The sequence below is a fragment of the Trematomus bernacchii genome, unplaced genomic scaffold (genome assembly GCF_902827165.1).
Source record: "Trematomus bernacchii unplaced genomic scaffold, fTreBer1.1, whole genome shotgun sequence".
Lineage (NCBI taxonomy): Eukaryota > Metazoa > Chordata > Actinopteri > Perciformes > Nototheniidae > Trematomus > Trematomus bernacchii.
Window position 1 is genome coordinate 17,296,931 of NW_022987593.1, and position 25,702 is coordinate 17,322,632.

Sequence of the window (25,702 nt, forward strand, 5' to 3'; positions counted from 1 at the left end):
ATATCTCTCAGAGGGGTGTGGGGAGTGGCTCCTTATTTTCATCTAAAGTAACAGACAGAGAATCAGCTCTTTGGAAACAGGGCTGAAACAGAGGGGATTATGGGATGCTGCAATGATCTGTTTGGTATTTGGAGCCAATCACTTCAGAGACATGTTTTGTATATAACTGTAACATACTTTAACTGAAACCTTGAACAAATACAAGTCTGTCTGCTTTCCTGGTTCAATAAATGTTAGAACGAGCTGCCCATCGAAACCAGAACAGCAGAAAGGTCACACAACTTGCTTCGTAGACTGAAAACCCACCGGTTTTGACTTTATGTTGGCCATTAAAATCCAATAACAAGTAAAAACTTAATTTTCCTGTTTATGCAACTTTCTACTGGGGTTGGACAGTGTATTAGGGGTTTGGAGAAGCCTTGTATGAAGACGTTTAACTGCAGTTCTGGGAAAATGTCCGACCCCTCAGCACGGAGAAGCAAGGATCCATTAAAGCTGTTATAAAGGAAGCGTCTGACGCTGTTGAACTCAACTGATGAGGAGAACAAAGTGGATTATTGCCTGGTTCTGGAAAAAGTACAATTCTTCTACTCTTGCAAGGATCCTGGATGTCTCATCGGTCTTCATGTGTTTTGTGGTTTTCGAGAAAGCGTATGACCGGGTTGCGCTGCTCATGTTTGTTACCTATACATCGGGTCATACTTATTGTTCTATTTTTACTGTGTAGCTGCATTTTAAACTTTGTCTGGTCTTACATATTGGTTGTATTGTTTAACACTTCAGTTTGGGTCCCATAACTGCACTGAAAAAACTGAAACGTAGACTTTAATTACACCTTTCTACCTTTTTGCCTTCATTGGATGGACCCCCTTTTTGTACATGGCTCTCTCTGACAGGTGAGCTACATGAGTGCCCCCTGTTGTTTTATTTGACTAAACTGAGCCTAGGGTTGAGGTTGAATTGTCATAAAAAATCAGGTCCTATTGTTAAGGTTGAGCAGCGCAGGGTGGACCCAAGTGCAGACAGACGAATGTTTTAACTGAAAATAAACTTTATCCAGGGAAACTGGATAAATGCAAAACCGTACTCTCATTCCCTCTAATCACAAAAAGAACCCACCAAACCAGAACTTAAATACATACATGACCAATCAAGACGACAAGACACAGCTGGGGACAATACTTGTGCACCATCAAAATCTTCAACACTATTTTGATTTTTTTCATAAACTTACCATCTTCTGCATTTCTGAGGTGCATTCACTGCCTTCAAATATAAAGAGATGTACAGTACCTTGTGTAGAGAGAAGGAAGACATCAAATCCTCTCGCTGGTAAACTCATAGCTGCTCCTCACGTCTCTGATAAATCAGGTATCACATACAGAAGAAATAGGACGGTTCCTCTGTTACTATGTCAATGTGCTAAAAAACTGCCAGGGTTCCCTTCCTCTTTTCAGTTTGAAAATAGAGATGCCTAAAATATGTCTTTAGGTTAAAATGAAGAACTTATTCCTGCTATGGTTTTGGAAACGATGCATTCAAACAGCTGCACATGGGCAGCCCTGAAGCCCCACTGATCCTAAAAACAGGAACGAACACAGTGCATGGTTGTCATGTTGTGAACAATCATCATTAATGTTAGTGTTAGAGCCAGTATTTTATAAAAAAAAGGCACCTAATCGTGACGTCTGTAGTCAACACAGTATAAAAGACTACAACTCCCACGGTGCCTCCTCTAAAGCGACAGAGATGGGCGACCTGTCAGAATGACGCCGTCGAGGAACAGTTTTTAACCGTTCAACTACCCTTTAAGTTACAAAGTTATACAAGCCTTAACAAAGACAGAAAGCAAGAAAGAATACCAAAGTTGCTTATTATTTTATTTGAGTTTATTTTAACTCTCACTTGATAACAATAGCACAGTACACAGTTACATTACAGAAGGACAACCAAACATATTGGTCTCATGGAAAACGGCAAGATTACTTTCCCAAAAGCTAAAAAAAAGGATAAAAATTATGCTCAGTTACATTTGTATAGTTGTTTACACTTTAGACTCTATAACAATTCAGAAAAAAGAGAAGGAAACCAATAGCAGTCCCATTTTCAAGATGTACTGTATGATTAAACATTGAAGCACAATCTATGATGAGGTTTAAAGAAGAACTTAAACATGCTTTTAAAGAGGAAGAAGCTAGTTACAGATATGTATAAAGGATACTAAGAAGAACAGCTGTGAGAAAGAGAATGAGGAACTGGTTTAACCTTCATATAACAACAAGGAGTCAAATGTAAGCTTCATTTTAGAAATACAAAAATAACACATATCTATACGTATATAAATATTTGGAAAGGTGGAATGAATGGATTAATATAAGGATCAAAATTCAACAATAAGTAAGGCGTTTGAAGAATCAACCTGTGTGTGTGTGTGTATGTGTGTGTGTGTGTGTGTGTTTGTGTGTGTGTGTGTGTGTGTGTGTGTGTGACCTAGCATTACTATCCTTGTGGGGACCTATATCTGTGTACACACTCACGTGTGGGGAATCGCCTCCCTTGTGGGGACATAAGGAAGGTCCCCATAAGGGGAATCATTCATTTTAGGGTGAAGACTTGGTCAGGGTTAGGCATGTGTTGGTTATGGTTAAGGTTAGGATAGGTCTCCAGGAATTGCATGTAAGTCAATTGAATGTCCCCTGAAGTGATGGAAACATGGTGTGTGTGTGTGTGTGTGTGTGTGTGTGTGTGTGTGTGTGTGTGTGTGTGTGTGTGTGTGTGTGTATGTTTGAAAAGATGCATGTGTTGTGCAAATACTGTCTTTCTTTCTCTTTTCCCAATTTTGCTTTTATCGTGACACTACAAAAATATATACACATTGAAGGAATGCTGCAAATATGATAAGTAGTTAGCATGCTAAATGTAAGCTGATGCACATTTCTGTTACAGTGTGTATATATACTGTACATTAAAATAAAAATGTTACTCCATCTCCTGCTACATGTTGTTTCTGACTGCTTTCACTCCTACCTACTGTTACTTAACACCATGAAAACTTGAGGGTAAATGTTTCCTCTTCAATGTTTCACTTCTTTCTGTTTCATCCAGGTGAGTCTCCCTCTGGTTTGATGCATCTAAAATAAATCATGTAAAGTTCTGGTGAGTTATTTCTCAGGAAGTTGTTTTGGGTTTGTTTTCATAAATACAGCTGAGTGAGAGCTTGCTGACCTTCACACCAGGTCCTCCTGCTCCTCTGGTTCTTCTGTCTGTTCTGCAGAGACCATGTTCAGGTCTGAGACGTTCTCATACTCAGAAAAAGGGTCTAACTGATGGAGAGACAACGAGAGGAGAGTCAGAGGCCATCATTTGGATATAATTATATATTTTTTATTAAACAAAAATTAGGAAACCAAGTAATGTATATGTGATGTGTGACCTTGTTTATTAACAACAGGTAATAATCAGTTTCTAGAGTAGGATCTGTCAATGTGTAAATAAATACACATTGGTAGTTCTTTTAAGAAAGTAGTTACTAAGGTAAATGCACATTTTCAAGATGACCCTATTTAACAACAGGTAATAACCAGTTGCTAGAGTACGATCTGTCACTGTCTCACCTCCACAGTCTCTATGGGTTCATTCGCTTCAGTGGTGGAGCTCGAAGCCTTCTTCTTCCTGAATTTAATCCACAAACAAACAGATTTATAAATATGAGAGTCAGTACACAGGGGAACATATCAATGCTGGATATGATTATGTATTTGCAGAGTTACCTCATCCAGAGACAGAGAAGGAGCAGAGGAATCAGCGCCAGAACCACCAGAACCACCAGAACCAACCTGGTGATGTTCATGATCATTGGGGATTTATCTAGAAATGGAGGTAAACAGTTGTGAGATACTTTACTGTAACATACTTTAACTGGAACCTTGAACAAAAACAAGCCTGTTTGCTTCACTGGTTCAATAAATGTTAGAACGAGCTGCCCATCGACACCAGAACAGCAGAAAGGTTACACAACTTGCGTCGTAGACTGAAAACCAAATCTCTTTCGACTGCACGATGGCATTAATATAAAACAAATGTTGGCTTTTTTTAACCGAGTTTACACTATGTGAGGAGTTTGAAAAAGCAGCACTCAAAAAACAAAAATGTTGACTTTATTTAAATGTACAGTATTATGTCAACAGATTTCACATAACTGTATCAGGTACATTTAATGCAATAATATTACGTTGGAATTCAAAATATTAGGTTCAACTTAATATATTTGCTTCCAACTAACCTAATACAGTTCTGTGACCTTTTTTGACATAATACATTTAATTAAATTCAACGGTTCAGTTTTTTCTGTGTGCATACAACTCCTAAAATCTCCTGAGGCTGCTCAGTGAATTTTAGCCGACTAATAGCCGAGAAGAGCTGAGGGAAGTTTGTAGTTATGATCAGTAAAATATCCCCCTGTAGATTGAAACTTAGAATGATCTGTTTCACTCACATTTCACATCAATAAACAACTTTTCCGATGTCCTCCTTCCCATCTTGTTCTCAGCTGAACAGATATACTCTCCAGAGTCAGAGGAATGGATGGAGCTGAAGACAAACTGTGGTTCTTTAGTGAGAGGAGGAAGGTTTGAATTTCCATCCTCCTTGTACCAGGTGTAGTTAGCTGCTGGGTTAGCATCACTGCTACAGGTCAGAGTCACTGAACTGCCCTCCTCTATCTCAGCAGAGGGACTCACTGACACAGAGGGACGCTTTGGAGCATCTGGAAGAAAAGGTGTAGAAATACAACTATTACTGTATAAGGCAAAATCAAACTAGCTTGTCTTTAGTGCCCCCAACTAGAAGAGGCAGCAAACCTTAACGATAATGACAAAGTGCAAAAGCAGAAGACGTTAAAGAGGCCCTGTTATGCTTTTGGGGTTTTCTCTTTCCTGAAGTGTGTCATATAGATTTTTGTGCATGTAAATGGTCTGCAAAGGCTAAAATCCCTGTGCTCCTCCAGAGGGAGTTTCTCTCCCTCAAGGAGAGCGCTAGCGCTCCAACACATTGTACGTGATATGGCTAAGGGGCGGGACATCTCTGAGGGGTTGACCAATCACAACAGAGCCGGCCAGCTAACCAATTCGAGCAGACTGGGCTCTGGTTTCAGACAGAGGGTGAAAAGAGGTGCTGCAGCACAGGCAGTATGAGAAAAATAAAGAGCTTTTTGAACATTAAAGCATGGAGACATGTCCCAGTAGAGACAGGAAATACAAATATGAACCTGAGAATGAGCATAACATTTCCTCTTTAAAACAGTGCAGTGAACTCACACACTGGAGGAGAACGGTGATTCTCATGTCCGTTTAAAGCACAGGAATAGATGTCTGCTGAACCAAAGTTGACTAAACGAGAGTAAGATATTCCTGTCCGAAGTTCCTCTCCATTCTTGTACCAGATGTAGGAATTATTATCAGGTACATGACAGCTGGTCTGACACTTCAGCTCTGCCTGGTCTGAATACGCTCTGCTCACCTTCAACTGGAGATCTGGATTTGTGAAGAAGAAACAGGAACGACAAATCTCTCAACATCCGTGCAAAAACCACACCGCAAAATTATATTATTTTGAGCTACTGAACATTTGGAAATATAAAACATGAGCGTTACCTGTGACAGACAGAGTGACTCCAGGTGAACCAATATATGATCCACCTTTGTTGGTTTCAAACCTGAACTTGTACTCAGCTGAGTCGCTCTCTGTCAGGTTTTTGATTCTTAGAATGCAGATGCGGTTTTTACAGCAATTCTCTACACGACCTGCATACTCTGAGTCTGTTTTCAGATTTACACGATCACCGCCTTTCTTTTGAGTAAACCAGAACATTTTCTCCACTGTGGTATACCAGCTTTTGAATGGGTATGTGTAGCTGCATCTTATTTCCACTGTTGATCCTTTCACTGCACAGATATCAGTAGAAGTGTAATTTACTCCCCAGTCATACAGACCCTGAACCACTGTAACACAGAGCACATCAGAAACTATTATCAGACTCATATCAACATCAGGAGACACATTTTCATTGGTGAAGCTGCTTAGTCCACATTAGTCTCACAACTACATTTTCTCCAATGCCATCCAACTGTAAGTCAGTGTGAGATAAAGATGCTGTTATTGCGCCAAACTGTTTTGGTTGTGAAAATTGTAACGGCAGCATCTGGCAGTAAATCTATGAAATACTACAAAAAATAGCTGAAGGAAGTATTGTTGAACAATTGTATTTCCTGAATAAGTTCAACAGCAGATTTAATTGAATCAATATGGATTCCTTCTTTGTGATTGAATATATGTAGTTGTGAGAAGTCATTACTTTCATCCACCCAAATACAACTTAACTGTCTTTGATGGTGCACAATACTTTGGTGTTGTTTTACATATAAACATTTTCTGTATTTCTGAGGTGCATTCACTACCTTAAAATATAAAGATAAATGAACAGTACCTTGTACAGAGAGAAGGAAGACGACAAATCCTCTCACTGGTAAACTCATAGCTGCTCCTCTCATCTCTGATGAATCAGCCGGAAAATACTGTTTCTTTATACCTTTCTGCATCAGGAAGGACGTTTCTCTGTCACTTCATCAATGTGTTAAAAACTAGCCTGGTTTCCTTCCTTTTTACAGTTTTAAAATACGAATGACTGTGCAGTAAGTCTCTAAGTTAAAAAGAAGAACTTGATCCTGCTATGAGATCAAGAACTCACTGTTGTTTTGCAAACAACGCACTGAATGCAATGACAGAGAACTGAGACAGTGTGGAGGTGCAGAGAAGGAACAGGAAAGCCTATGATTAGCAAAACATAATTCAGACAGAACATAACGATTGAACGGCCAATTGTTTCGCAGGAGTCTTCATGTCCCAACCATCATTGAGTCTGAAGCCAGATAGTAATCTGTCCAAAATATTTATCAATAAAGAGGGCTGATAAGATATTTAAAGAGGCCCTATAATGCTTTTTGAGGTTTTCCTTTTCCTGTAGTGTGTAGTACAGGTTTTTGTGCATGTACATCTTTAAACTCTTTAAAGTAGAGACACTACATACTGATATACACCTGAACATCAGCAGGAGAGGAGTCTTTAAAGTAGAGACACTTTATACTGATATACACCTGAACATCAGAGAGGACTCTTTAAAGTAGAGACACTACATACTGATATACATCAGTATATACATATACAAACGTCTTCACACATGGGCGTTTCACGTGCAGTGTTGTTGTTGGGCGTATGCGTAGTTACCTTGGGCCACTTCTGATTGGTTAACAATGGCTGTTACATGTGGAGCACAGCACTTCTGATTGGTGTGGATGACTGACACACAAGAAAAACATTGAAACCGACGCGCTGTATAACGTGTATCCCAAATCGCAGGCTTTGCGATTGCATCATTTAAAATCGCAATTTCGATTTAAAATTGATTAATCGTGCAGCCCTAGTTTGTTACATCTTCAGCTTTTTGTATTACTGTTGATTATACTGTTGTTCTGTAATATATATATATATATATATATATATATATATATATATATATATATATATATATATATATATATATATTTCCATACATATATATATATATATTATATAAATCATATATATACATATATGTATGCAAGTATTGCTAATGCATATTTTTAAAGTTGTTGTACATAGTCCTCAGTCTCAAATGCTTTAATTGTTTATGGAGGCATTACAATTTAAGACTGGTAAATTAACACTGAAAACCCCCGTTTCTTTTTTGCATTAAATCATACTGGGATGTTTGCTGAAATTGATTGCATGTGGCACAGCCCTACCTAGACAAAATTCCACCAGCCGCCACTGGGACTCACTGACATAAAGGGAGCATCTGGAGGAGAAGTGTTACAGACAGGGGCGCCGCTTGCCAGCAGGCAAGGCAGGCAACTGCTTGGGGCTCCAGACCAGAAGGGGCCCCCAAAGAAGGTTGATTAAATTGGTCCACAGCAACGACAACTTGAAACCCCCTTTAATGTATTGCCATGTAGAAAACACTGCAATGACATGTCGGGAAACCCCCTTAAGGGGCCCTATGCTAGTAGCGCACCATCCCAAGCTTCATAATTTCAGTTTCGTAATCGCAGCTCCGTCGGGGGGATGTGTTGTGATGTGTGTTGGGGGGATTTACATTAAGTTCCTTTCGTGTTGTGTAAATAATGATTTAATGCTTTGGAAAGGCAAAGAATAATAAAAAACCCTAACCCTTTATTTATTATTTTATGATTGCAGGGGAAAATGATCAGTACATGCATAATTAAAGATTATGCAAAAGTACCAATGTCAACAATGATGAACACTAATATTAAGAACAATACAAATGTGTTATTCGTCTTAGTATTGTAATTAGCTTTTACAAACCTATTGTAATCAATGGAGAAGATACCACACATTTGGACAATTTGGGTTAGGGTAAATATATGCTTCTTTATTTTGTGTTCATCTTGGGGAATAAACAATATGTGCACAGTTGAAAGACTTTAAAACACTTGAACTTTTAAAAGCAGGGATTTCTCATTGCCAGGAAAAATGGGTAATTGTATTCAGATAGTAAGACAGAAGCAGAGAAAGTACTTGGTCAGCATGCAAATACAAGGTCTTAATTATCCTCCAAATAGAAAATCAGAGTACCACATGTGGAAGCCCCTCTTTAGTTTTTCACCTGAGCCCAGAGTAAAATGCTTTTGTGTGCGCAAACTACAGGTGAACAGGGTTAGGGTTAGATGATATTAAGACTACCTAGGACAAAGTTAGAGTGGGGGTTCCAAATCCAAAGGGTTAGGGTTAACCCTTTGGATAACCCTAACCCTAACCCTAAGTAATGAAGCAGAGGTGAAATATTAATAAAATGAAAATTATCAACATGTTAAACAATAAAAAGGCAATTAAACTGAACAGCAGAGCAGAAAAAGATTATGGTAAATATATATTGTACACAGAGAAATGTAGGCTACTTTGACAAGCTTAAAAATAGTTTTCTGTATTGGTATTTATAAATTACAAGCTTCAGCATGTATACGTTAGCTACATGATACTAGTAATCTAGCAGTGAATGTCATAACTCAGACCTTATATTTATACATGTGTGTTTAAACTGTTTGAACACTGTTTAAGAGAACACAGATGTTATGTCAATACTCTTGGTTTTTTGTTGACTACGCTGTACAATGCAGATGGATCCTCCGCAGCCTCATGACGCTCTGATCTGTTGATAAAGCAAATTATAAACTCACATTACTGACTAAGAACATGTTTTTGTAAAGAAGGATGAAACAGTCTGAATAACTTTATGTAGCAAAGCAAAATGATCTTTTACTCACTCTGCAGTAGCACTGTGACTTTTAGATGTGACAGTAGAGTGGTCAACATCATCCTCCTTGTCCTTCTCGTCCTTCTTGTGTCTGCGGAGATGAGCGGGCTTGATGTTGGAGTAGAGAGCCTCTTCCTGGTTTTTAATGAATCTCACGCTGGCATAGCAAACCTCGGCCTCCTGCTCTGGTGTTGCACTCTGTACTGCAGCTGAAGGGCTGTCATAAATGCGTACCTGAAGGAAAAATCACAAAGACAAACACAACATATATTTCTAGTGGTTAGTGTCTCATAGATTGGCCTTTAAGACAAAATGACCATTACTTTTGCAATGGGGCTTCTTTGCAATTTCAATACATTTAAAAATTCCAAATCAGGCACTTATTAAATGTCCTCATCTTTTAGGGTCAAGCAAAATGTTCAAAGCCTAAAAGTGATTGGTTTGAGGCATAGACTGTATTTAAGAAGTTGACATGATCAATATGAATTTGGCTAATTATGGTGTTGAAGCCTTGAATTTGGTATTTTGCCCACTGCCACCTCAATGTTCTGTTCTGTTCTGAACAAAAAACATTTTACAAAAACTTTTTTTAGGACTGCAATGGGTTCAAGTTGTAAAAAAATAAATAATATAACAAGTCACCTTTTTGCTAATATTCTCTAAATGGGACCATAACTTACAACAAATAAGTTGTGCTGTATTAAAGAAGACTTTAAATCAGCAAGTAAGACTATAAACTCATCAGAAAAATGTATACTGAGGTCATAAATCATGTTAACAGTAGGGTCATTTTCTCATAGAATTCTACACAATCAGATTCTCTGTTACGGAGCGTCTACACAGCAGCGTTAAAAAAATCTTGGAGGTGGGCGTATCTGAAGCTTGGGGATTTTTTGCGAGCAACGCGACCAACAACCAATCACATGAATCTCCCGCCCCCGACATACGAAGCAAAAAAGCCCGAAGTAAACTGGATATAAACTCCCCAAACAGGCGAAAACCTACCACTGTCTCTGCCACCTCCCTCCATGCCTGGCTCCTCCGGTTTATATCCCGGTAGCCTATAGGGACTGGTCATAAAGCACCGGGTGATTCCCTACCGCTCATTTCTCCTCCATTTTTTGGAATATGAGGAAATGACCTGCGGTATGTCTCTCACAGCTTACACGCGGTTTGATTGGCTAGCGCTTGAATTGTCAGATTTGCATAAACGGGATTTGATTGGCTGACGCTTCCACCTCAGCTTCAAAAGTTGAACATTGCTCAACTTTGAATCATGAAAATCCTGAAAATCTCCGCTCTGCTGCCCACAATGCAGTTCGGCGAAAAGTGAGGCAAAGTGACGTCACCCCATTCAAAGTGAATGGGAAGAAGCGTTTCAAGATTTTTTTAACGCTGCTGTGTGGACGCTCCGTTATAGCCAGTGGATTCGCTCTCTGCTGGCCATTGGAAAGAATGCAGCCTTAAGGCACTTATGCATTGGCTTCATCTTTCAGACCTGAGGTGGCTGCTTCTTTGAGATCACTTTTGTTATTGTCATTGTATCCCCCAATATTTAAAAAATGCTTACATGTATGGAAAGGTTTACATCCCAAGCAATGGAAAGACCAAAGACACCATACACATAATGTTGATAACCGTATGGCACAGAATGACTGAGGAAAGGCAAACTAAGGTATGACAAAAGCATAGCTATGGATTTATCAAATTGAATTTAACAGGAGGAAAAAAGAAAGTATGATAGGGACTGGAATGGTAATCGACTGCACACTGGTAAGCACTGCAAAAAGGCCTCTCATTCACCAAACTCACACACAGATGGCGACAAAGCTTCACCGAAAAAGTACTACATGGCCCATGAAGATCATCTTGATTACGTTTATTTTGGTCTTTAAACATACAGACAGGGATCAAAGCCCCAACGCTGTGATTAATAGATGACTCACTCTACCTCCTAAGTCACGTTTCCCTAAGGTAAAATATTTAGTTTGGGAAAAGGACGTTTCCAAACTGGGACATGATGCAGTGTTCAAATTAGTTTGCAGGTGAAGATTGACCCTAAGTGATACCTGAAATATTCTTTCTCACCTGAGCGTCGTTGTCTGGTCTCTCTCCAGCTTCCGTGGTTGGTTTCGAGGACCTCTTTCTTCTGGAAAAGAAAGTGAATTAACAAAGAAATAAATCTTAAAATTAAATAACTGTGGCCTTACTGAACGTAATCAAAGTAAAACTGAACTGCTTACCTAATCAACAGAAAGGCAATGAGGAATATGATACACACAATAACAGCAGTTATTGATCCAGCAGCGACTGTTTTCATTGAACCTGGGAAACAGTGACAATTAGTTTTTCTATTACAGATATTTTTGAGTTCCTTAACAGGTAATAATTAGTTATTAAGTCTTAGATCTTAAGAGAGAAGCATTTAATATAGTAACTCATCACAGTTTTTTTTTGCTTTTGCGTCCCATAAATGATCAACAGCACAAGGGCGTTTTTAAACCGGGAACAACCATTGGTATTTGGTGGTCCCTAATGCTTTGACAATTGAGGGTCTGATTGTGGCCAACCTTGCTCCTCAGACTAAAGATTAATCGTTGACCTAAATGATCAAATCTCTGTCTTGGATTCTTTAGCAGAGCAGTCAACTGATCCCAACTTAGTGATGAGGTTAATCACCTTATCAGGAATGCTGCCCACTCCAAAGAAATACTTAATGGAAAGTTTGGGAAACTATAGTTTTCAATGCCAAAGAGAGGGACTCGAAGATATTCTGGCAATCTGTCCGGTGACTGAAAAAAGGGAGGCAAGACCTTTCCTAGCATCTCGTCAAAAGTGAAGAAGTGCTGACCTCGACTGGGAGACCAGAGAGTATTGGAAGACTTGCAAGTAGTCAAAAAGCCTGACTTTAGCAAGATGACCAATGGTAAGGCAAAAATAAATATTGATTGGTTGTAATGGTTGACAACCCAATGCAGAGTAACGCAGAGTTGTGGTCTATGCCTGTGGCCTAGCAGAGAGGGGAAGTAGATTATGTCTGTCCTTGAAATTATCGGGGTATCACAAAAAGTCCGGCAACTTTGAGCAGCAAACCTCAGATTTAGAATTCTAAATACAAATTCTGTCCAGAGAGTGTAACAGTAAATTGCATCTTAGCTCTTCAAAGAACTGTAGTGCTAAAGTTGCTGTGCCTTGGGATGTCCTGTGGTGCAAAATGACTTACCTCCTGCCACAACAATCAGATGTAAGGTGGAGTTACTACGTCCTAACTTGTTCTGGGCTTCACAGGAATAACTCCCACTGTGTTCAGCTCTGAAGTCAGTGATGGTGAAGATCTGTCCTGAAGCTCTTGGAGAGTCTTCATCCTTCTTGTACCAGGTGTAGTTAGCTGCTGGGTTAGCATCACTGCTACAGGTCAGAGTCACTGAACTGCCCTCCTCTATCTCAGCAGAGGGACTCACTGACACAGAGGGGAGCTTTGGAGCATCTGGAAGAGAATGTGTAGAAGTGTATCTTTAGTAAAGTAGATCTACTAATTCCCCACTTGATATCATCAGGGTGTGCAGAAGGGGCCCAACTTGGCAGTGGAAACTACCATCTATGGCAAAAAAGCCTACATATTGCTGGACATATCCCTCTGTGGCTTTGTTTTTGACCTGAGCACTGCAATTTAGATCCTGTACCATGCAATATTTTAGGAGATTGATAAGATCGTTAGTCGATCAATCTATTAGCAGCAAACACATGTTCTTGATCCTACGATGTGTACTTTGTTCCTGCAAAGATTGTGCCACTTAGCTCGAGTCGTATCCTTAGTTGAAAGCCACAGTTTATTTGATTGAAATGTTGGTTTACTCTCTCAGCCGACATAAGTGGACCAAACAAATAAAATTAGACACATGAAAAATGTTTTTATCCCTAAGATTTACATAAAGAAAGCCAAGTAGGCAAATCACGGAGTAACGTATGGAGAGCTCATGTCACGAATGGTGCAAATCCTTCAGCTGCAGCCAATAAAGAGTCATCCCTTTATCAAACACAGAGGCATTTAGTACTAAAACAAATGAAACCTTAGAAGTAACAGTAACATATTAGCATTACATGAAATCCAACTATTTTTAGAGGTATTGCTTCCAAGCTGGCATGGACTGGAGGAATGAGTCAAGGGATCACAAACCTTTATTTAACGTACTGTACACATGGCATGTGAATATGTTAGACATCAAAAGCTGATAGACGTCCTTTATGAATTTATTTCAGATAATGTTTTTACCAGGGAAAGATCATCACACGTTAACAATCACTATCTCTACTCAACACATTTGTATTGAGCTAGTTGTTGATGTTTTGTACTTACATTGGACATCTATGTGTACTGATGTAGAGTTGAGCTGGCCGTACTTATTCTTCAACTCGCAGTGGTAGTTCCCTTTGTCCTCTAAGGTGATAGAGGCAAGTTGATAAATGTCTTTTGACCCCCAAGGCAGTGTGTGGTTGTCCTTGTACCAGGTATGTGTAGCTGCTGGATTAGCGCCACCTTTACAGGTCAGCTGCAATGATTTGCCAATCTCTATCTCAGCAGAGGGACTCGCTGACACAGAGGAAGTCTTTGGAGCATCTGGAGGACAAAAGAGAGAAACCAGTTTTTTGGGCACACATGTATGACAGGGGTGGCCAACCCGCGGCTCTCGAGCCGCATGCTGCTCTTTGCCTAGTTTCATGCGGCTCTTCAGTTCATGTCGAATTTTATATGTGTGAGTTTGGGGGAGAGACGCGGACTCCTGACAGTTAAACCTGATATTTAGTAGGTCTGTTAAGTATTGAATGCTGATAATTATGACGTAATTTGGCCGGTCAAAGTTGTTTGGGCTCGGATAAAATCGCTCCGTTACTTTCGTCCTGGCTCTCCCTGTGCATGTGTGGTGTCAGGTGTCAGTATGAGAGGATGACAGCGCGCCTAATTTTGATGTGGCCCAAGAGCCAATCAAAATAATACCTGTGATGCAGTGAACCAATCACCTTTGACGGGGGCAATTGCAAGCCATTTTGCCTTATATGCCAGACAGCATTAACCCATTTCAAGGCTTCAAATCTTCAGCGCCATTTCACCTCACTCCATGATAACATCGACCAGGACTTCCCAAAAGGTACGAAACTTCGCAAGCAGAAGATAAACACCTTGAAATGTCAGGCAGAAAAGCAGACACAGTTTTTAAAAAAAATAACGAAGCACTCGGAGACCGTAACGCTTGCATCTTATCAAGCTGCTTGGAACATAGCACAAGCTAAAAAGCCGTACAATGAAGGGGAGTTTGTTCAAAAATGCCACAGTGACGTAATTGAAATCTTGTCTCCAGAAAACAAAAAACTGAAACAAGCGGTATCAGTAACTGTGTGTTTGATGTGGCTCTTTGCAGTAACATAGAAAAAATGTGGCTCTTAACCTCTGACTGGTTGGCCACCCCTGATGTATGACTACAACAAACCAGAAGCAGCAACACAATGATTAAGCTCACTTCACTTTCATCTACAATAGAAACCCTGCTCCATGAGACAGGGTGTTATCACATCTGCAAAGATGGCAGATTAAAATATTTCCTGATGGACCTTATGATGACATTTGGCCACAAATGTTCTCTTCATGGCTTCATCTTTTTGAAGAAGATGCATCACAACAATGTTAAGTGACTCAAAATCTTCTCACACTGTAGAAAAACAACGTTTCTACACAGTTTGTGTAGCAATGTGCCTCCGGGACCTCAAATGTTGATTGCAATTTGTCATGGCTTTTCTTAGAAAGGCTATACATGTACTTTACATTTGGGTTAACACCGCACCAGTGGCATCCAAGACAATGTGTTGCTTACTAGATTAGCAAAAACGTTCAGTTAGGAGACTGACCTCCTGCGGTTTTATACACACAACTGGAAAGATATAAGAAAGACACATTTCCAAATGTACATTGAAATAAGGAGTTGTTGAGTGGCCACGGTCAGGATGAATATTCATCTGTAGCACATTTAAAATGTAAGCACTAGTCCATAGCCCATGTTATGCCAGAGTCACAGTATTTGCATTTGTAGTATTAGTATACTGTATGCTTGGATATTTATCAGACATGACTGATTAACATAATGTGTTCCGCCCATTATAATGGTTTATATGTTTTGTTATTTGAACACTAGATGGCGTAATGGGGCAACAGCATATAAGTGATCTCCAGGCACAGGTGCATTGATTGTGACTGGGAGAGCAATCGTTTTTTGAGCGTGTCTATCGTGTCTGTGAACACGCTGTTTTCTTTGAAAATAAAAGATATTGAAAGCTAAACTTCGTCGTACATGGAGATTACACACGTCCAATTAGTTAAACCCAGTTTGGTCAATCCCAGCTGATATTGAGTGGCAATAGTCACCACATAATGAATTAACTGACACCCACTGTAAATACTGAACTAACTGACACCATAATAAGGCATCCCACAGAGCTATCCTTACACACAGAACGGGCTTTTACTGAAACCTAAGGTCAAAAGAGGATGAGAAGCCCTCCTATGATTACTGATGTTACTGAGGCTTGCCCCACTGCAGCTGCTCATTCTGACTTTCTTCTGTTAATAATATATTCAGCCTTTCTTCCATGTGGGCAGTACTGTGCATTCATTTTTCTTGGATTTACACTTTTGCCCAGTTATGGGAAAGTTCAGCTCCAGTTCTTGAGGAGAAATGTGTTAACAAAGATGACCCTAGGTGATGTTGTTTCTCATGTAGTACGTGTTGTACAGGGTATTTAAATCACAAAATGTGAATAGCTCTGTGTAGATGCATTTTAGACTTTGAAGGTGGAGTGACACATGGATGGGTCATTGTTTAATTCTGGGACTTTAAACCCAACAAAGCTTCTATAATCTCCTGAAGCTTCTCAGTGATTACACCAGACTGTGAATGTAAAGCAAGTAGAAATAAGAAACTAACTACAATTACTCACAATTCACATCAATAGAGATGTCTTTAGATGCCTTCGTCCCCAGCTTGTTTTCAGCTGTACAGCAATACTGACCAGAGTCAGAGGAACTGATGGAGCTGAAGACAAGCTGTGGTCCTTCATTGAGAGGAGGAAGGTCGGGATTTCTCTTTCCTTTGTACCAGGTGTATTTAGCTGCTGGGTTAGCATCACTGCTACAGGTCAGAGTCACTAAACTGCCTTCCTTTATCTCATCTGAGGGACTCACAGACACAGAAGGAACCCTCGGAGCATCTGGAGGAGATGTGATAACAGAGATTATTCCAAGACAATGTGTTGCTTACTAGATTAGCAAAATTGTTATTAAAAGTTTAAACTGCTGAGTGAAGCTGCATTTTGGATTGAAGGTGGTCCTACAAAATGCATGTTTGACGGTTTAAATCTGGGTCCCAAATCTGCATAAAATGTCACCCTTAAACCACGATACATTGTACTAAGATCTTACATTACATTACATGTAATTTGTTAGACGCTTTTATCCAAAGCGACTTCCATACATTCAGTACTGTGGACAATCCCAACAGGAGCCATTTGGGGTGAATTGTCTTGCCCAGGGACACAACGACATGCTGACTGCAGTGGGACTCAAACTTGCTACCCCCTGATTCCAGCACTCTATCCACTTAGCCACAGCCGCCCCAGATATCCGTATCTTATATCCTTATCTTAACGGACAGTTGTTGAGTATCTCGTGAGAAATGCATAGTTCTCAATTGCTTCCGTGTACTGCACTAAAAAGCCCCTAACCAATAACAAATCCTGATTTTATGATGAACCACATATTCGTTTTTATTTCTCTCTCCTCCAGTCAAATGGTGCACAGTACTGACTTGTTGGTTGTTACTGAGTATGTTAGCACCAATAAGACAAATATATAAACAATTGGTGGGTCATAAAAAAATATAACGGTGAAAGCAAGTTATTAGCCTGTTTTTCATGTTTCAGGCTCGAAAATGACATGCCCAAAACAAATGACTACAACTTAACTTCTAAAAGGGTTATATGAATAATTTCTTTTATCAAAGCAAGGTTACATCTGTGAGTTGGATGTAGAAATGTCAGAATCAATATAAATGTTTTTTATTTTAAAGAAAATTCAGATTTTACATAGTAAAAAACTGTAAATTATAGTGTCCGTCCAAAAGTTATTTTTTACAGATAGTGAAAACTACCCTTGGATGATGGGTTAGTAGACTAAAAGCTTTAGGAATCCAAAGTACAACATATAATAAGTACCCTGTATCAAGATTGATGCAAAACAAGTGAAATTTGACCTTTTTAGAGAGATTTAGCCAAAAACCCCCACTTCTGGGGTCATTTGGGTGGATTTGACCTATCTCTGGCCCCCCTTGCTCAATTTTGTTCGTTGACACACCTTTCTGACCGTTAGAGCCAATAGAATCGAAGGGGGAGGCCCACAAACACACTCATTGTAAAGAGAAAAGGTGGGGGCTTCGCGTCTAGAAATGAAACGAGATTTGCAGATTTTCTCCTTCTGGAGTTTGGAAACTAAAAAGCAGTTTTATTGCTTATGGATTATCAGAAATAATTTCAAAGAAGGCACAGATACATAGGATGAACCTATGGATTAACTGCAGTATCGTTTTTTTATCGTTTGAATGCCATTGAAGACCAGTTTTGACCAAGGTAAGCCATGTTAGCGTTTCTAGCTACTTAGCTCCACATGTTATGATGTACGCTTTCGTTTATAGCGTCGCGAATGTTTATCACTGAGTGTTGAGGAGGGCACCACTAGATTCAGTGTCTCCAGGACACCAAAAACGAGTGGTTGGTTGTGCATCTAGGATAAGTAATAAGGGAGTTATGAGTGAGTTTAAGTGCCGTTTTAGGTTCAATTTTTTCGCTCGTGGCTAATTCAGAGGCTGAGTGCTAGCATTGTGGGTTTTTTTTGAAAAAAAAAATTAAAAAGATCAGTTAGCTGAGTTTCTTCCCGTTACATGGATATAACACATTCATAGTTTTATTCAATATTAAGATTCCTTAGACGTTGTTTCCTGCAAATAACGCGTTTATCCGCCCGGTACCGGGCGGATGGAGCGTAACAGGTTAAGGAAGGATTTTGAGATACCTATTGACATTAATTAAAGTAAATATTAGTGAATTTACAAAATATTCATTAGGTGTTTCGCAATTAGGTAAACATGGCCTACTCTATAAAATGTGATTAGAAGTTACTGCCTGAACATCATTTGTTACCCATTTGTTATCTGGATTCCATGCAATGTGAAGCAGGTAGAGTTGAAGAGAGTATTTATGACCATTCAAATCTTCTCATGCAGAACTCGACAGATTTAAGCTGAATTACAACTGACTGTAAATTACATCGATAATAACCAATACTCACATTTCACATCAATAGAGATGTCTTTAGATGTCTTCCCTCGCAGCTTGTTCTCAGCTGTACAGTAGTACTGTCCAGAGTCAGAGGACTGGATGGATCTGAAGACAAGCTGTGGTTTATCACTGAGAGGAGGAAGGCCTGCATTTATATTCCTCTTGTACCAGGTGTAGTTAGCTGCTGGGTTAGCATCACTGCTACAGGTCAGAGTCACTGAACTGCCCTCCTCTATCTCAGCAGAGGGACTAACTGACACAGAGGGAAGCTTTGGAGCATCTGGAGGAGATGCGAAAACAAATAATTTTCTAGGTTAAAATTTGTGTTTTAACATTACATGTTGTGCAGGATATTTTATATCACAAAATATGAGAAGCTATGTGTAACTGCATTGTATACTTTGAAGGTGGTCTGACCAATGGATGGTTCACGATTTAAATCTAGGTATTTGAAGTGCACTAAGCCTCTGTTATCTCCTGAAGCTGCTCAGTCATTTACAGCATACTGTAATATAAAGCAAGTAGATGTAAGAAAGAAGTTATGATTACTCACATTTCACATCAATAAAGGTGTTTAGAGATGTCCTCCTCCCCAGCTTGTTCTCAACTGTACAATAATACTGTCCAGAGTCAGAGGACTGGATGGAGCTGAAGAGAAGCTGTGGTCGTTCACTGAGAAGAGGAACGTTTGCATTTCCATTCCTCTTGTACCAGGTGTATTTAGCTGCTGGGTTAGCATCACTGCTACAGGTCAGAGTCACTGGACTGCCCTCCTTTATCTCACCAGAGGGTCTTGACAAAGAAGTAATCCTCGGAGCATCTGGAGGAGATGTGTGAACAGTAAATATTAAGAATGTGTTTCTCACTGCATTAGCTCAAAGGTATCTACATTATTGAACGCTGAATAGCTGCATTTCGAGTCATTACAGAGCATTGAATGAGGAACTCATTCCAAAATAACCCTAACTTGAAGGACAGTTGTTGAGTATTTACTAATCACATTTTGTAGAGTACACTGAAAACACTAAAACATTGACTTTAATGAAATGTATCATTTCAATAAATTCTATTTGTTTGCATTAGGTGAGTTGAAAGCAATAATATTAAGTTGAACCTAATATTTTTCATTTAAAATGTATGTTATTGCTTTCAACCAACCTAATACAATTATGTGTAATTTGTTGACATAATAAATTTCATTATAGTCAACGTTTCAGTTTTTTCAGTGTAGCTAAGGAATATATTATAGAGAAACAACCTTTAGATATTATGTAAATGAATTAATATGTACTGTAAATAATTATTCATGGTTATTTCTGAATTGTTATTAGTCATAATAAAGTAATGATGTCATTGGTTAAATGCCGTTTAGTGTATCACTTAATCAAGTCACAACTATGAATTGAGTCATGGAATTTAAGGATTTAGAGATAGCCTTATAAAGTTAATACCAGTAAATATTAGTTAAATATAACAATATTTCACAGTTGTTTCTCGATGATGTCATCATTAGCAACTCTATAAAATGTGATTAGAAGTTACTGCCAGTTAACTTTTTGTTACCCACTTGTTCCCTGGATCCCATGTAATGTAAAGCAAGCTGAGCTGAAGAAAGTAGTGATTATAAGTAACATCTTCTCTAGAAACAACTAGACAGATATAAGCTTGTTAACTTTTAATAAACTGTCTTACTCACATTTCACATCAATAGAGATGTTTGCAGATGTCCTCCCCAGCTTGTTCTCAGCTGTACAGAAATACTCTCCAGAGTCAGAGGCCTGGATGGATCTGAAGACAAGCTGTGGTCGTTCACTGAGAAGAGGAACGTTAGGATTTCCATTCTTCTTGTACCAGGTGTAGTTAGCTGCTGGGTTAGCATCACTGCTACAGGTCAGAGTCACTGAACTGCCCTCCTCTATCTCACCAGATGGTCTTGACAAGTAAGGGAGCCTCGGAGCATCTGAAAGAGAAATATTAAGATTGTGTTTCTCACTAGATTAGCACAAAGGGTATCTACATTATTGAATGCTGAATGAAGCTGCATTTTGGACTTCGAACACGGTTTGACAAAATGCATGTTTGTTTGACGGATTTAACCTTTGTCCAAAAGGTGCACAACATTTCAACTTTACACCACAATAAGGTACACTTCATTTTAAGTTGATACAGGGCAACGAATGAAGACTGTGATGTTAATCACTACGAACTCAAATGTATTATTGAAGATTATTATAATGTTGTACGTCTCTCTGTATGAGAACCTTGTTTTATTTATTTTTAATTATCTTATTGTTTGTTCACCTTAACCTGTTGTTGGGTTGAGGAGCTTGGGGCAAACTCAGTATTAAAGGTTTTTCTTACATTGTTCATACTATAATAATTTACCTTAATGGGTTAAATATGTTGTGAATAAAGTTTTAGTGTTGTTTCCATTTGATGCCATAGTGAACTGAGGTATAGAGTTATGAGTCAGTGATGTTAGTGCACTGAGGCAGGACAACATGCACCACGTGTTGAACCTGTAAACTTTAACACATTATTTCTTAGACAAAATAAATGAATAAATATTAGAGGGTGTGGTACATAAAAAGAGTCTTCTTTGCTATGTTGAGTATTTTTCTGTGGAAAGGCTGCTGCAGGGCGTGAATGGAAACTTTAAAGAAAAGCAGAACATTGACGCGTGTAAAACTAAGATAACAAATTACTGAAAGAGAGTTTATTTTTAAATATTGGACTTCTAATTGCTTTCAAAAGTCGACAAAAACATCGATTACTTCCTGTATGTTGCACCTGCTATATCTCTCCTCATTGACAGAAAGAAAGCATCATCTCTGCAGAAATGTCTAGATATTTATCAAAGCTACGACAGCAACTGAACAACATGTATTTAAAGTTATGTTGAGGACTGCAGGACGATAGAGGAAGTTCAACACAGCGATGAATTGGCAATTATGTAAAGCATGAGTTGTTTGTTAATGTAGGTACTGTATGTACAGTCATTATTTCTATCCATACAGACATAGTGTTACCATGCTAAATGGTGCTGTATTTCTAAAGTGTTTAAACTATCTTACAATATAAATGTAGATACAGTACGTCTCACAGAGAGGAGGAAGACAACAAATCCACTGCAGTTCAACTCATAGCTGCTGCTTTTATTATTTCACCTCCTTAAATTATCTTGTGGGCTCTCATCAAGATTACATTACGTTGCAGGTGCTGGCTGTTTTTACTGAGCTTGCAAAAATCAAAATGTTCTCATCTTGGACCTGCAACCTTGAATGACCTCATTTGTAATATCTTTCTTTGTGGGGTATCTTGGTGCCTGAATGATTTTCTGTTATTATTGATATTTAGTTTTGTTTGTAACTCTTCTTTATTTAAAATGAGGTCTCCACCGAAATCTATGTCTTCTGTATGTCTCTTTATCTAAGATGGCTTATTTACTGGCTGTAGTTAAGCTTTCTTTTTCGATATATATAACTGCGGCATCTGCATTCAGATTCAGAAGAATCCTCTGAAATTGTCATTGTAATGTCAGTGTGTGTGTGTATGAGTAAACTCACACACTGCAGGAGAGGGGAAGACTTCATGACCTTCCAGGGCACAAGAGATCATGTCTCTGTGTTGAAACCAGTCTTTATATGAAGATCTCGTTGTTTTGGGGATTTTCTCTCGGTTCTTGAACCAGACGTAGGAAACACCAGCTGGACTGCAGCTGCTGTGACACTTCAGCTCTGCATAGGTATTAGACTGCTGGACTGTTGCTCTGATCACCTGCACCTGCAGAGCTGGATATGAGAAAAATAAACAATATTATATAGCATGGTCTAAAATTAAACTGATGATAAATGTATATACCCATTAACACAACATTCTAAAGTAGGTGAACAAATGTTTTAACTCATCCAACAGTAATAACACAAACTCAACTTCCAGTATTTTCTAATTGTAATGTGTTGGTGTATACATAATACATCAGTGTGTGTTGCTCAGTACCTGTGACAGTCAGAGTTGTTCCAGGTAAATCACTCCTCCATTCAAAGTTTTGTGTTTTGAATTTGAAGAGATACTGAGCTGAATCTGAGTCTCTCAGGTCAGAGATCCTCAGAGTGGAGCGTCCTCTCCATGTTTCAAGGATCTGAGCATGACCTGCATACTGGGTGTCTTCACTAAGGTCCTCAGGTTGAGAGGGATTCTTCCACTGATGACTACGCTCAGGACTGAACCAGAATTTAGATTGAACATTATATTCATAACTGCTGTGCGTGCAGGAAATGTCCACTGAGGATCCTTTGGGGGCACAGATGCTTCTTTCACTGTAAGCCACTGTATTGCAGTCTTGACCATTAACACCTGAAAAATGAAATATCTTTGGTTAATTATTATGAAAATGTAATTGCCTTAACTCAAGGCTGAATGTATTGATGTGGACAGTGTCTCCCTTTTATGTAATAAGGTATAGCATCATGTTGGTGGAAGACTGTAAGTGAACTCACACACTGAAGGAGAGGGGGAATTCTCATATCCTTTAACAGCACAGGCATAGCTTTCTTTAGGATAGAAATAGTCATTAAAAGAATCTCCTTGTTTTGGCGATTTCAGTCCATTCTTGTACCAGATGTAGGAAGGACGAGAAGTTGGAGGACAACTGCTCAGACACTCCAGGTTTGCCCATATATAGCCTGTGTAGCGATATATGTTGCTCACCTTCACCTGGAGACCTGGATTTGTAAGGAACAAACATGTTAAACTGAACTGTCATTGTATGTGTAGTAGATGCACTGACATTCACTGCAGTGTGACCAAATGTTGAGCTAACTTACAAAGTTACAAACAAAGTGTTACCTGTGACAGACAGAGTGACTGGTTCACTAGCATAAACGGCTTGGTTTGTTATGATCCTGAACTTGTACTGAGCTGAGTCGCTCTCTCTCAGTTTTCTGATTCTCAGAGTGCAGATGTTGTTTTCACAGAGATCCTCTACACGACCTGAATACTCTGACTCTGTGGTCAAATCTACAGGTTTACCACCTTTCCATTTAGTGAACCACAATGTTTTCTCCACTGTGTTAACACTGCCTCTCCATGTCGATGGGTATGTGTAGCTGCATCTTATCTCCACTGTTGATCCTTTCACGGCACAGATCTCAGTAGAAGAGTAAGTCACTCCCCAGTCATCCAGACCCTGAACCACTGTAACACAGAGCACATCAGAAACATTCATCAGACTCATTAGACTTTCTTAGCTTCATCAAACACATCTTTTTACTATTTCATATTATATTAATTTACATAGACGGGAATGTTCTGATGTTTGTTTCTAACTGGGTTTATACTATAAAAGTTGTAACATTGTTTCCAGTGAACAGAGACAACAAAAACATATATAATGTTGACGTTGGACATCATGCTGCAGTGTATTTAACCTTTAACGCAGTATTTACTTGATAAATACTTAGATAAATACTTAGATTTTGAACCTTAGAAAAATATGAGAATAACATATTAGAGGGTGTGGATCAGAACAAAGAGTCTTCTTTCCTGGCTTGCTTTTCTCTCAGTGATCAGGCTGCTGCAGGGCGTGAATGGAAACTTCAAAGAAAAGCAGAACATTGAGGCGTGTGATATTAAGATAACAAATGACTGACAGAGAGGTTATTTCTAAGTATTGGACTGCTAATTGCTTGCAAAAGTCGACACAAATGTTGCATGTTGCACCTAGGTCTCCTCATTGTCAGGTGAAAGAAAGCATCTGACTTCTCTGCAGAAATTAGATATTTATAAAAGCTACAATATCCACTAAACCACATGAGTATTTATGTAAATGAATGAAAACTTTATTACAGACTCAGGGTCCAGATAAAAGACAAGGCATTACATATAATAAATTACATACACAGCATTAACAACATTCATAGTTTAAGAATAAAAACTATTCTTAAACTATGTAAAGTCATGTTTCTAAATGAATCCTAACATAAATCCAATGTTCGGTCTTGTTTTGTCAGATAAATACTACTATGTCACCATCTTCATGCTGCAGTAAGTTTGTCTATCCTTATGTTGGTGATGCCTGAAGTGTAGAGTTTTGAGAGGTCTTATCATTGAAGAAAGCTGCATATAGCAGCGTTGATAGGGAGTAACTGCGCTAACTTGTTACTGTGATCGCCCCGGTGCCTTTGTTGCATGTCATACCCAGATCTCTCTTCCTGTTTCCAGTAAGTCTTTACACTTTTCACCGTCCAATGGAAGCAAAAAATGAAGAAAATGCAAAAGCTATGATCATGTACATGCATGCAAACAGACGTTCATGCATTCACATACACACACCTTCACACACACTTGACTTTCATGCAAAATGTCGGCCTCCTAGGGCCAACACTGTGGCCGCCATAAAGTGAGAAAGAGCGATCCGTTGATGGGCGCAGGCAGATTGAAGTCAGATGATTATTCATTAGTGACTTTTTATCCACGTTGCAACTCCTACCGTAAGTTTCTTATATTAATTACATTATCAAATACAGCTGCTGAATGTATAATGCTGAGAAACACTTGCTAAAGTTAAGTGGTGAGGACTGCAGGAGGAAAGAGGAAGTTCAACAGAGCGATTAATTTTAATTAACAATGATTTAAATTTAAAAAAGTGTTGTTTTGTAATATTTACAGTCATTATTTCCATCAACACAGACATAGTTTTACCATGCCAAATGGTGCAAACACTCTGTATTTCTGAGCTGCATCAACTATCTTACAATATAAATGTAGATGTACAGTACCTTGTACAACGAGAAGGAAGACGACAAATCCTCTCGCTGCTGCTGGTAGACTCATAGCTGCTCCTCACGTCTCTGATAAACCATCAGGTCGATCAAATGCAGGAGAAATACTGTTTGTCAGTGAGTCACCAAAAAACGTTTGTACATCGAGCAGGGGGTTTTCTCTGTCACTCGTACA

At 39.0% G+C, this 25,702-nt stretch overlaps 1 protein-coding gene and 1 long non-coding RNA gene across 5 annotated transcripts; both read right to left on the minus strand.

Moving 5' to 3' along the window:
* Positions 1-2,812: 2,812 nt before the first annotated feature.
* Positions 2,813-3,667, minus strand: LOC117482031. The gene is made up of 3 exons (XR_004555820.1): positions 3,615-3,667; positions 3,226-3,323; positions 2,813-3,131 (listed from the first exon to the last, which is right to left on the minus strand). It is a non-coding gene; the product is annotated as an uncharacterized LOC117482031 (long non-coding RNA).
* A 4,807-nt stretch (positions 3,668-8,474) lies between these two features.
* Positions 8,475-25,702, minus strand: LOC117482030 (B-cell receptor CD22-like). Of its 4 annotated transcripts, none has more exons than XM_034129990.1 (15): positions 25,525-25,702; positions 23,594-23,941; positions 23,245-23,469; positions 22,745-23,101; positions 22,312-22,536; positions 20,442-20,705; positions 19,299-19,565; positions 18,756-19,025; positions 16,355-16,624; positions 13,725-13,985; positions 12,591-12,854; positions 11,611-11,692; positions 11,456-11,513; positions 9,378-9,601; positions 8,475-9,262 (listed from the first exon to the last, which is right to left on the minus strand). In XM_034129990.1, the coding sequence occupies exons 1-15, from the start codon at positions 25,577-25,579 to the stop codon at positions 9,184-9,186; spliced, it is 3,249 nt and encodes a 1,082-aa protein (XP_033985881.1). In that variant the 5' UTR covers positions 25,580-25,702; the 3' UTR covers positions 8,475-9,183. The 4 variants fall into 4 exon arrangements, with proteins under 4 accessions (XP_033985881.1, XP_033985880.1, XP_033985882.1 ...); XM_034129989.1 differs by having other exon boundaries at positions 11,456-11,516; XM_034129991.1 differs by lacking the exon at positions 16,355-16,624 and having other exon boundaries at positions 11,456-11,516.

What these genes read in the sequence shown, in the direction of transcription:
- LOC117482030 (XM_034129989.1), bottom strand. Translation starts at nt 25,579, where the DNA reads ATGAGTCTACCAGCAGCAGCGAGAGGATTTGTCGTCTTCCTTCTCGTT. An exon ending in TTCCCCCTCTCCTTCAGTGT is followed by an intron (nt 23,102 to 23,244) that starts GTGAGTTCACTT and finishes TTCATTTTTCAG; the next exon opens with GTGTTAATGGTCAAGACTGC. An exon ending in CTTCCCCTCTCCTGCAGTGT is followed by an intron (nt 20,706 to 22,311) that starts GTGAGTTTACTC and finishes TTTCTCTTTCAG; the next exon opens with ATGCTCCGAGGCTCCCTTAC.